The sequence below is a fragment of the Condylostylus longicornis genome, unplaced genomic scaffold (assembly GCF_029603195.1).
Source record: "Condylostylus longicornis isolate FDR11 unplaced genomic scaffold, ASM2960319v2 ptg000004l, whole genome shotgun sequence".
In the NCBI taxonomy this organism is placed as follows: Eukaryota; Metazoa; Arthropoda; class Insecta; order Diptera; family Dolichopodidae; genus Condylostylus; species Condylostylus longicornis.
In genome coordinates this window covers 15456690-15469636 of record NW_026577973.1, presented here as the reverse complement: position 1 = coordinate 15469636, position 12947 = coordinate 15456690, and the positions used below count along the sequence as shown (strand labels likewise).

The 12947-nt window shown below is 25.1% G+C and overlaps 1 protein-coding gene across 3 annotated transcripts in view; it reads right to left on the bottom strand.

The window, feature by feature from the left end:
* The window catches only part of LOC129609864 (protein vestigial), a 93892-nt gene extending 81343 nt beyond the window's left edge, over positions 1 to 12549 (bottom strand). Inside the window, exons 1-2 of one of the 3 annotated variants that reach the window (XM_055522038.1) lie at positions 11919 to 12549; positions 6072 to 6677 (exon numbers count right to left, since the gene is read on the bottom strand). In XM_055522038.1, coding sequence (XP_055378013.1) covers positions 6072 to 6167 — 96 coding nt within the window. In that variant the 5' untranslated portion in view covers positions 6168 to 6677; positions 11919 to 12549. Of the gene's footprint in view, positions 1 to 6071; positions 6678 to 11918 lie in introns of those variants that run through there. The other 2 variants (XM_055522019.1, XM_055522028.1) reach the window with 2 other exon arrangements.
* Positions 12550 to 12947: the final 398 nt, after the last annotated feature.

The window sequence follows — 12947 nt, the reverse complement described above, 5'->3', positions numbered from 1 at the left end:
AAGAATTTTTAGTAATAAAAGATGCTTGAGGAAAAAATTATGAGGGATTTACTTAATTGATATTCAAAATATTTTAATAATTTTTTGTGAAAACGTAATATCTTTGAAATGAAAAATTTTTAAAATACTTTAAGGCTACACAATTTTATGAATTATATTAAAAAAAATTAATAGATATTACTAATAACAACCAATATTGCAACAAATGCAACCAAAATTAATTTAAATTTTGAGTAATTAGAAATTTTTTAATAAAAAGAATTTTTTTCCAAATCTTCTTTTACATTTCCCAATAAAAAAACTTCTAATGAAATGCTTGAGAATTTTCTGAGAAACTGAAAACTTCTGTGGTTTTTGTGTTTGATATTTGTTTTAATAACAACTGACAATTGCATTTTTCATATTTTTTGTTACTTAAATGTCACATGATATCATGATATATAAACCGTTGCCATGTATGCACTTAGTTACCGACTGAACACAGTGAATGTTCTTATGTACATTAACTATAATTTAAATTAAACATATTTATGAAAATCTTATGAAATATCAGTGGCCGTCGGAACTACCAATATGCATGAAAACATACATGTGTTTAGATAAACCAAGATATGATTGATAAAAATTTATTTTTTAAAAATTTACAGAGCTTACCAATTATATATACTCACTCAAGTCAATACTGCTACAAAATCAATAACCCAATAAAAGATTTGCAAACAAAATCGTCTATTTGCAATAAATGTCAAAACTAACAAATAACAAAACAAACAAGGCAAATATCGTCAAAATTAAAATTAGCAATGTAGCAAAACTATAAACTAAAACTGACTAACTACTTTGACAGTACAGTAAACAAAAAAGGGGTTGCGGACTGCAATTCTGGTTTTAGAACTGCAAATATAAACTAAACTGTATTTTCTAATTACTAAATCCGAACCTGTTTTTTTATTTATATTTAATTATTTCAAATATTTGCAATAATTTAAATTTACGAGATATTTTCCTATGTAAACACATACATATGTAAGAATTTTGTGTCTGTGTAAACATAACAAACCTACATACGCATGTACATATGTATATAATTTTTGATTGAAAACTCTGCATAAAAAAAATCTTTACGAAATTTATTGTACAAGTTTAAAAAATTTCATTCTAAAAATATAATTACAGTTGCATTTAGTTAAAATGCAGTAAATAAAATAAATTTTTTTTTTTTAATAAAAATTAAAAGCAGAAAAATAATGAAATTCCTTAACTAAAATTAGATTTAAAAGTTTATATGTGAAAATGACCAATAAACAGTTCGAATTGATTTTTGATTCATTGAAGTTGAATGATAATAAAGTTGGGTCAAACCAACAGTTTGTAATATAGCACTTTTCCCTTCAACAAATAAAAAGACTGCTTTTAAAAATAATCTTGCTATGTACTGCATTATTAAAATTTATTTTTTTCATATACCAAAAAATTTCAAATATTGCATATATTTAGAATGAGCAATGTATCCAAACTTTGAAATAAAACGAGAAAAAATTGAAAAAGGATTTAAGATAACAGTAAATTTTAACGGCCATTTTATTTTTTTAAAGTTCAAATAGGTATGCCGCGGAGAAGAAGCCAGCCACTACTTTTTACCGACCGCATTGTGTAAACAATTGTTAGGTTATGTGATGGCCACAAATTTTGCATATCGAGTTTTCGGTGGGATTGCATTTCTCCATAGTAGGGAAGTGTAAGTAAACTATTTTTAGCAACCAGTCGGTCCGTCTATCTGTCGGTCTGTCGATTTGTTGGTCTGTCGGTCTGTTGGTCTGTGTGTGCACGCGTGTATCTCAAGTTCGGCTGAACCGATTTTGATGAAATTTTATATGTAAGATTATTTCGACCATGGCACGGATTGATCAACTTTTGGGATATATCAGGTCTCGGGAACTGCACTTCTTAGCGGGCCTGCTTTTCATTTTTGACCATTTTAAAGAAAATATTCAACCGATTTACTTGAAATTTCATATATAAGCTTTGCTCAATCGTCCGCAAAATGTCGTAACTTTTGGAAGAAATCAGGCGTCAGCAACTGAACGTTTACTACGGGCCAAATATACATTTTTGCGTATATAAGGAGAAATAATCAACCTATTTAATTGAAATTTAATATTTAAATTCTTCGTATTGAAACAATGAACATATAATTTTTGGGAAGATCAGAGCTCGAAAACTGATCTGCGGGTCGAGTTTACATTTTTTACCATATCTACGGAACGAATTGATGAAATTTAATATTTGAGTTTTGTTTATTACCGAAACTAACTGGCGAGTATTTCACTGAATTCGGGTAGCACAAAGCGAAACTCTACTAAGAGCCAAATTTATATTTTTCTGGGTATGTTAACTATAAGCTTACTAATGCCCTAAAAATTGAAAAGAAGTATTTAATAGATATTTTTATAATATTCTGTGACATTTTAACTTAACTAGACAATACACATTGCGGTTGATTATGTTCTGACCACATCAGATTTTTTAGTATGTCCTCCCCACTACACCAGGGGAGGACATAGGTAGTTTCTAGTAGAGATCTACGTATATATATGAAATTTTAGCTTTCTATCTTTAAGGGGGTAGAAATTTTGTGGACATTTCTGTGACAGACGAACGGACGAACGAACGGACAGTGTGAAATTAATAAGCACTTTTTTTCAAAATTCTTTTAGAAAAATGCTAAAAAGAACAAACAAAAATATCTTTTCTGTTTTTAAATTTCAATTTCTAAATAGAATTTGTGTTAGAAGATTTCAATCAGATTCAATTTTACATAAGTTTGTATGTGTGCATTTGTGTATACATAAGCCAAAAAATGTACGCAAATGGAAGAGATGGTTTTTGTTTTTGCATATTTTGTTTATTGCATTCTTCTCGTTGTTTTTCTAAAAAGGTTTCTATAGTTCAAATTTTTAAAATTAGTGTCTTTTAGCAATACACCTATATGTCTATACATAATTATATATTGCATGGGGCATAAGTACGTGTAGCAAGAAAAATACATACGAATAAATTTTATTTTATACTTTAATCAAACCAAAACAAAAAAACCAAAAAAAAATTAAAGAATTTACTTACTTAAAATTTTTGAAGAGCAATGAATTTTTAAATTAAATTTTTTGGCTAATCGAACACAATAAGTATGTATAGTAAAAGTTCTTGTTCACTATACTATATTCTAAATATATTCTAGCGATACAATAAACGGCATTTCAATAATTAATTTATTTATTTGAAAATTTTCGATTTGTTTTACTATAGGACAACATCCCAAGTGGTTAAGATTTAAAACAATCTTATGCAAATATTGTACGAACAGCTGGTGAAAATTTAAAAATAATTTTAAGAATTTAGATGATACAAACAGTTTAACGGTAAAAATTCAAAAGCTATAATGATTTCGGAAATAGGAAAATATTTTTATTTTATTTAAATTAACAAAAATATGAGATTAAGTTTTTATATGTAAAATTTTAATTTAGTAAGTTGTGTGCGTGCCTTTAATATTATTAAAGGCATACATATAAAATTTAAATTAGATCATTAAAGATTTTATTGTTAATACCTTTACAAAAAATTTTCTTGCAAAACATTTCATATTCTTCTTTTACTCAATTATGCAAAAGAACACTATTACTACAAAGAACACAAAATTATTATTTTAGAAACTTTCTTGAAAATAATAAGAAATTTCAAAAAATATGGGGAGTTCTTTAAAAGTTATTCTGCCATATTCCTTAAATTTTTAGATATTTATGTTAATTAAGTCCTTCTAGATAGGTGCTCCTGTAAAATTTATATATATACTTATGTAAAATTCAAATATATTTATATGTAAGAGTTAAATGTAAAAAAAAATTCTTATTTATGAACTAAGAAAACAAAGTTACAAGTATCCAAATTCATCAAATTTTTTATTCGAAAATATTTCAACTCCTTAACACAAAGCTTTTCTGGACCTTATTTCAATTCGTAAAATCATAAAAATAATTTTTGAATTGAATTTAAAAATTATAAGTAAATGGCAACAACATTTCTGTTAAATAGTTTACTTTTAGGCGTAAATTTTCTAAATTTAAGAAGCAATTTGTCATTTTAATGCTATGCTACAGTTTTAAAACTTAATTTACATTTTTTAATTATTTATTACGAATTACAATAAATATTTTGAATTTTGTAAATGATTTTATTTAATTTAATTTTAGAACTCTTTCAACACTCGCCAGCTACAACCTTAAAAAAAAAAGAACAAATTTATCTTCAGTATCAAATAGAATTTTTTCGCAAATTTACATAAAAAATTACGTACATAGAAAATTTTTAATATTATTAAATAAAAGAAAATTAACTAACAAAAAATTTGTTTCATCACACACGTTAATTTAGGAAAATATTTTTACAAATGAAAAGAAAGCCGAAACGACTTTCTTATTTTTTTTGGCGTAAAATTGCGATCTGTTAATCACAATCGCAAAAATAAAAAGTTTAACATTTTAATTAAAAATTTGAATAATTGCTTCATTCAGAACCGCATTTTAAGGACTTCAAATCTAACAACATATTTAAGAGATTTTCTAAATTGAACAGAAAATAAAAAATTTACATTGGAAGTTTTACTTTTTAATTTGGTTTGACGTTACGGTTAAATGCTTTTGTATGTTTTGTAATAAAAGTACAAACAAAGTTTTTAGATTGTTATAAAACAAACTCAAGCTCACGGAATAATTATTTCAGCAGTAATTATGTGTATGCAGTTTAAAGGGTCATTACATGGTTAAATCTATGTCTTATTTCTTTTATTATGTACAAAATATTCAAAATCCAAAGATTCAAGGACAGTACTTAAAATTTATAGACATCCTATTTAAAAATGAAAATTCCTTCTTACCTACTTTGAAAATCTATTAAATTCTTAAAGAAATTGTGAATACAACTGTTAAATTATTAATGAAAAAGCCGTACAAAATTAAAAACCTTTAAGACTTTTCAAAAATATTCTAAATTTCTAAAAAATTTTTTAATACCTTATAAAATAAAATTCTTAAATTCTTTTAAATATCAGAAGCTCTGACATGAAATTTTTGGCAAATTTTTAGCATATTTTAAAGAAATTAATTAAATAATTTTATGATTCGTTCAGTTTTAACGATTGCAATTTTGAAAATAACATATACAGCAAAAAAAAACTGATTGAAATATATATTTGCATATATGCACATGTGGGTATGTGTCTGTGAAGTATAAAATTTTAATTACAACGAAAATCTGCTTATATGACCGCACGGCCACATTAAGTATTTTTTAGATAACGTCTTTAAATCCCCGTGTGATAATGTTCACATAAGCTCAGTGTAAGAGCTGTACAATCTTTTTTCCACTTACTTCAGATTTTAAGAAAATTAGTATTTAATCCCCAAAATGTGCACAAAAAAATACACACAGATAGATAGCCCTGCATCTCGCTAGAAATAATTTATTTTCGCTGCATCAAGATGAAGTGTATTTCAGTTGAAAATTCAATATGTGAAATTTAGTGTATTCAAATTAGTCGGTGAATATTTTAAATTACACTTAAATTAATGTATAAGTATATTAAATAGCTAATATTTATCAAATATCGACTTATGTCATGATAAAGTTTTATTATTTATTAATTAGTAAGATTACTTTCACTCATATAGTTTTATTTAAAATTCTATATAAGTATTAATAAAAGAAGGCTGTCCCCTTGAATACGTTTTTGGGAATTGCCATAATATTATACGAAAATTCTGATTAATGTATGAAACTATGAGAGAATTGCAGACTCCTATAAATCGTAATTGAACTTAATAATTGTGTTTCTGGTTTCCCAATTAACACACTTAACAGATTGTGTTATAAAATACATGCACAAAATATTTAATTTAAACTGCAACAACCTGAAGAGTTCCATATTGCAGAATGGTAGAATTTTGCATAAAATTATTTCAATAGTTTACTACAATAATTTTTTGTCAAAATGTATTTTAATTTTCTTAACTTACCCTTTCATATTGATAAAATGATCTACTAGGTCCGGCTCTGCCGTATAAATATGGATAATAAGCACCGTACATAACTTCCGGGCAGGATACTGCCATTTCGGTATTAAAACATACACAGTTTTATTTTTTATTTTATTTCAAATTCAAATCACAATTACACACTTTGTCCTCAAATAAAATTTATGCACATTGCACACACAAATGTTAATCACAGATTTTTATTTTTTTTGTATTTATTTTTTTTTTTATAATTATTTCTTTTACTTGAATATTTTTAAATTAAAATTAATTTTTAATTAATTTTGTTACTCGACAAACCAAATGCACTTTTTATTTTAATATTTTTATTATTGTTGTGACAATTAGTGTTGCAGCATTTTATTGTTTCAAAACCACGTTAATTAAATCCTTAATATTTTAACACTATTGTAAAAATTTAAAATTTATTTTCCTTTCAAACTTTTTTTTTTTTGAAAACTGTCAATTTTTTTTAATTTTTAATTTTAAATTTTTGAATTTTTTTTATTTTTTTTTTATTTGTTTTTTTTTTTTGATTAATTGTGAATTATTTTTTTACAAATATTTTTTTTTACGTTTTCACCTTGGCTGTAAATTTCGTGAATATAAATGAAAATAATTATTTGAAAAATTAAAAACAAATTTGAGATTGTAAAAATAAATCAAAATGAAGAAAGAGAGGAAAACATTTTTATTTCAATTGAAATTTACTTTGCCAAATGGAAAGATTCGAATAAATAAGAGAAGCAACGTAAATTTTCACAGTACCCTGCCATATTATAATTGAAAATTTATAGGTAGCGCAAGTTATAAATAGAACTTTAATTCAGCTTCATGGTAACAGTAAGTGTAATAAGTAACAGTAAGTATATATATATATATACGTATATTAAAAGATCAAGCTCTAAATTAATCCTTAGCTCGTGTTAAACTCAGATTTTACAAATTAAAATACAGAGCACACATCTGTCACAAGAGTAAACAAAGCCCATATCGTATGGAAAATTTAAAAAATTCAAAAATGTGGCTAACATTTTTAAAAAATAATAAAGTTTCAAATTTAAATTAATATTCGCACAATACAAATTTATTTGAAAAAACTTTAGTATAGAAAAAAAAAATAATAAAATTAGTGAAGGGGAATTTTCATATAAGGAACACTGCCCCTTAGAACAGTAACCTATAAAGGAATGTAAGTAGAAATGGAAATTTTCCCAAAGCGATAGCATAATTCGCTTAGCATTCCTTTTGTAAATTTTACATTCTAATACAAGCTTAAGTGTATATATATACAATTACAACATATATTTCTTTATATGTATTACAATTAACTTCGCTATAATCATTTGCGAATTTTATTATATTTATATTTATATACCTAAAATTTAAAAAATTCTGTAGCTTACGACTCTATTTCGGAACTGTAATTACTTAGATGCCAATTGAAGGATCTACTTAAAAATTCAGCAAAAAATCAAAAATTTCAAAACGTCATACTCATTTGCGTTCAATATTATGGCAAGTGATTGTTAATCAAAAGAATAAGAAAAAAATTTTTTGTTTTTCTTAAATTTTTACATTGCAATTTTAAGATTTAAGTACTCTTTATTCCGCTAGTTTACTCATTTGTTATGTTTCATGTCTTATAAATTTCCACGCAATTTAAAATTTCAGTTCTTATATTTTTTTTTTTTTAATTTCAAAATAATTTTTTTTAGTCATTTGCAAGTATAATTGGTAATTATATGTGTGTGTTTGAATGATATTTTTATTCAAATCAACTTTTCAAATGGTTCAATGACAGTCTACTGATCTGAGGAGCCAATCTGTACAACACTCAATTTTTTAATATTTTGTTTGTTTTTTTTCATTTTTATTTTTTAATTTTCAATTGGAAAGAAAAAAACACAAAAATAAATTGGTTTCTCATCTAAACGTGAATATACATATATTCATGCAAACACACACACATACATAATTAAAGTTAATTACTATAGGACAGAGTAATTAGTTATTCTCATACTAAGAATAAAATACATACTTATAAATTTTTTTTTATAATTTTTGAAATTATAAAAAAAACTGTATTATACATATTTACATAGGTACATTAGAGAAGTTAAAATAAAAGTAATAGTTGTGTTGTGTTGGCAGAGTCTGGACTTTCTGAAGTCTGGACTAAGATCCCCAATCTGTTTATAATGAATTTTGCAAATTTTATTTTCGCCTCCTTTACTATAAAATGTTCACAATTTTTAACAAGGTTTTCTGTCAATAAAAGACTCTATGAAAAATTGAAAGGCAACACAATTAACGCAACCCATAACGCATTTAAATTTTGTAGGGAGTACAGTATGCGTTGACGCCTTTGTTTGTTATATAAAAAATTCCGTTGGTCTGTCAAAAATTAGCCATTCACATTTATATATATATACGTATGCAGGAGTACACATCATTTCACTTAATATACTTGTCAAACTTTATAGATTTTGCTGTGAATCTTTTTCATATTAAATTGTAATAAAATATTTTATATAATTGCACATACACAAATACATATGCAACAAATTTGTATGTATTCCAACAATTATAATTACAATTCTTCGAATTCAGCTTTGTTCCTCTTTTTGTTTTACAAATAATGTGAAGTAGCAATTGTAATTCATTCTTTAGAAATAGCAAAAGGTTTTAAATTTTTTTCTTTGATTCTCAATAGTATACCTTACCTACCTATTTACACTTTTTCTTGCAACTGCAATTTATTTAATAATGCATTTAAAAATGTATTTTAAATTTACATATTCTTACCTACATATATATATATATATATATATATAAAATTATTAACTCAATTCCAAGAAAATCATAATTATCGGTAGAAACGAATAATAAGACTGACTGACTATAGTGAAAAACAATTATAATTTTACCGAGTTGAAAAATAATGTTAAAGAAACTTTTATAGAAAATGCCATTCATCCATCTGGTTGCCAGGAAAAACAATTATGTACATACATACATAAAAGTAAATAATTAGAAAAAAATGGTATAGAATTAAACAATGCTTTTTTTTAACCATTAACATTTCATATGGGTAATTTGTATTTAATGCAAAAATTTTCTTTAATTATTAAATCTTTGAATTTTTAAGCTTAATTTAAAGTGAAATCATGAATATTTTTTACCCCTTAAGCATAATTTTAACAAGATATTTAAAAAAAATGCAATTAAATGCAATTTCAATGCAAATTTCAGAAAAAGAAATTATCAATTAAAATTTTTAATTGGAAAAATGAATGGAAACTAAAAGTATATACTGTATACATTTTTTTTCGCCCAAATTTTATTATGTGACTTTAATATTCTTACATTGCATGCAAAATAGTTTTTGTATAAAAAAAAAATTGTTAATGAACTCGCAACTCAATTCGCAGCATATCAAATAATTATTCTCAATTCAAATATAAAATTACATACGTATAGATGTGTGGAAATAGACCATATACAAATATTTAGTAAATAAAATACTCAAAAAGGCTATACGAATGATAACTCCAACAGAATTTATAATTTCCCTGAATAATTTTTCGCATTTAAAAGTTTAAAATGGTTGAGTATTTAATGGCTAATAAAATGGTAGAAAGCATATTTTTCTTTTTTTGAAAGCGTAAATTCTACAGGTGCTTAAGATTAAGCAAATATGAAAATTTTGAGTATTTTTCAATTATAACTCTTTGCTTTAAATTCTTCAAATTAAGGAAATTGACGGTATTGTTACTTGTTATCCTGTTTAAAATAGCTTAAAAATTTGCAAAAATTTCGGTTCTTAAGATTTCAAACTAAAGTCTTAATCATTTAAGCCATTTAAAGAGATAAATTAATCATACACGTAAAAATAATCCACCTTCAAAGATGTGAAGTTAATTTTGTTTAGTAGAACTCTCAAGCACATTATTGAGCCATTATAATTAAAAAGTGGAATTCAGTAATCTTGTGAAATTTTCCGTCAATATCTTCAATAACTTTTTATTGAAAACAAATATTGGAATATCTAGACAAGGATTGAGACAATTCTTATAAATTCGAATCAGATTTTGAAATTATTTTTTGGCGAGGACTACGAACCTGTATGAGTTGTGAGGATGAGAGAATAATGATGAGTTCCCCAAAATGGAAAATATTAAAAATATTACTGAAGAAAATTTTACTGTCAGCATAAAATGTTGACAGTGAAATCTGCATATGTATCTTAGCGCAACATTAATTTAATTTTTAATAGTTAAAGTAATCACCAATTTTTCAGAATGTATCATTATTGGTTTAAAACAATAATTAAAACGGTGGAAGGATATTCTTTGCGTAATAAGTACCTGCATAAAAAAAATTTTTCCAATTTTCACTAGGCATCTAAAATTTTGTCATAAAAAATTCTTAAATATTTTAAAATTTGCTAGTATTGGCCTAGAAATATGCAAATTTTTGCTATAGTACAAGAAAAAAGAAGAATAGAAATTAACTTCTCGGCAATCTCAACCATTTGAAACTAAGAATCCGCAGTAACAGAAAAATAAATAACAATTCGGAATATCACAACGGTAATGAGATGTTTTCCTCGATCGTTTTTTTATATATCAGGGAAAATGAGCAACAAAAAGTGGAAAAGGAGTTTTCAAAAACATACACACAAGAATCGATATCCATATTGTTGTCGGACACGTTTCCATTATTGGATGAACTTTGTTTCTCTATGTTGTTTTCACTCTATATTTCTTTTAGGTGGTTGTACTACAAAGGTATACTCCGTTTCTCATCTGGCGACACAATCACAAAATTAAGATGCTAAGTAATAAAACTTTTAAAAGATTAGTACAATTTTTAAAATCAACCAAATTTGAAGTTCAATGAATTGTGCAATATGTGTGTAATAACAGCTTTCAAAAATTTATATAGGAATAAACAAATGAGCAACTCTTAAATATTTTGCCAAAACATAAAATCTTTCCCGAAATACTTTACAACCGTTTCTTATTTAACAGATTATTTTAAACATCTGTTACGATTTACAAGCAAATAAATCCTTTATTTTTTTCTTTAAGCGCATCAAAGCGGAGCATTTCTATAAAGCATTATGAACTGCAAGGGTAGTCAGTTAAGTAAACCAACTTTTTTTTTGAGATTCCTTGTTGTTCGGCATCATTGAAAATAGTTTTAATTGGATCAAATAATGTAGGCAGTATGAAAACTCTAGAGGCAGAGAGAACTCTGCAACATCCAGTATCTAAACAACAATGTTGAGAAGATTTTTTCTGATACCCCCAAAACGCTCACTATGTTATTTATACACAACAATTATGTTCGACGTAGTGACATGGAGAACCAATATAAATGGCCAATAAGGTTTGTTAATAAACAAATTATATGCAAGCTACGTTAGTATAGCGTGTACGGGGGACATCCGAACAATATCTGAGCAAATTATTTATATATATATATATATATATATATTGGGCAAATTGTATCCATACATATTTCAAATTTATTTAGCAATATATATATATGTATACATATAAATTTTATGGATTTAAACTTGGCTGTTATATTTGACTACACATCAAACACAAAAGGCATTCTTTTCAACTTAAATAAAATAAAATAAACGGTTTGGTTCAATATTATTGAAAAAAAAAATCCTGAATGTTATGCCAACTAACTTATATTCCAACTTATATTCCAAAATAATATTTACTATAACACTAAACTAAATATATACGTGCTAAGTTTATAATGGATGATTAAACAATGATTCAAAAGTACCAATAGATAAATTACCATTAAATAATTGAATTGTAGATGATCTTTATATACCATAACGTTACCGGTAGCCGGTTTCAGGTAAAAATGCCATTAACGAACATTAAACGTTCTATTTATTTTAAAAGTATTAAGCGGATGGAAATAGATGCACCCCACACTTTCATAAAAAAATTTGTTAAATATACGAGTATTTGAGATTCGTGTAGTGTAGAGGAAGTAGGTTACCACAATTTTCGGTATTATCTATACTATTTTAAAATATTTAATTTTTCCTAATTATTTTTTAACGATTTTACAAATTTATTTTGGAAAACTCTTTTATATGAAGCTGGAAAAACGTAATCATACTTCATTACCGTGGGAAATCCAATTTATATGAATGAATGTAGCCTAGATAAGTTAATTATAAATAATTCTAGCACAATTTTAAATGTTATTTAATCCTTCTCCTTGAATTCTTAGAATTTAATATGTGATAATTTTTCCATAATTGTCATGAAATGAAATTTGAGATTCTCTTGTCTTACATTAAATTATTCTCATATGGTATGTAAAATACTTAATAAATTTGAATTGGCTCGTTAATCCAATAAATATTTTTGACAGAAACTGGTTAATGTAGTCAAATCAATCATTAAATATTTTTACAATTTTCTTTCTCCCAATTAAACACAAGCATAAATATATTAATCGATTGCATTTGCCGCCGGCGAAATTTTTGAAAAATTTTTTTTTAGATACTTAGAACTTACATTCAATAATTAAGATTATTTTTTATTTTTTTATTTTATATTATTCAAAATTATCACTAAATATAAAATATAAAAATTTTCAATGTGTTTTAAAAAATTTTTTGTCACTGTTGAGTTTTTTTTTTTCTTAAATAATTTTCAATAATTACTGTTTAATTAAAATTTTATACTGTTTGAAATAATTATAAAATTGCCACCTTAAAATATTTTTGTTGTGACCTTTTTTTCCATTTTAGTACAAAAAATTAAATATAGATGTCCTTGATTTATAAAAGATGCTTGTAATGAAATT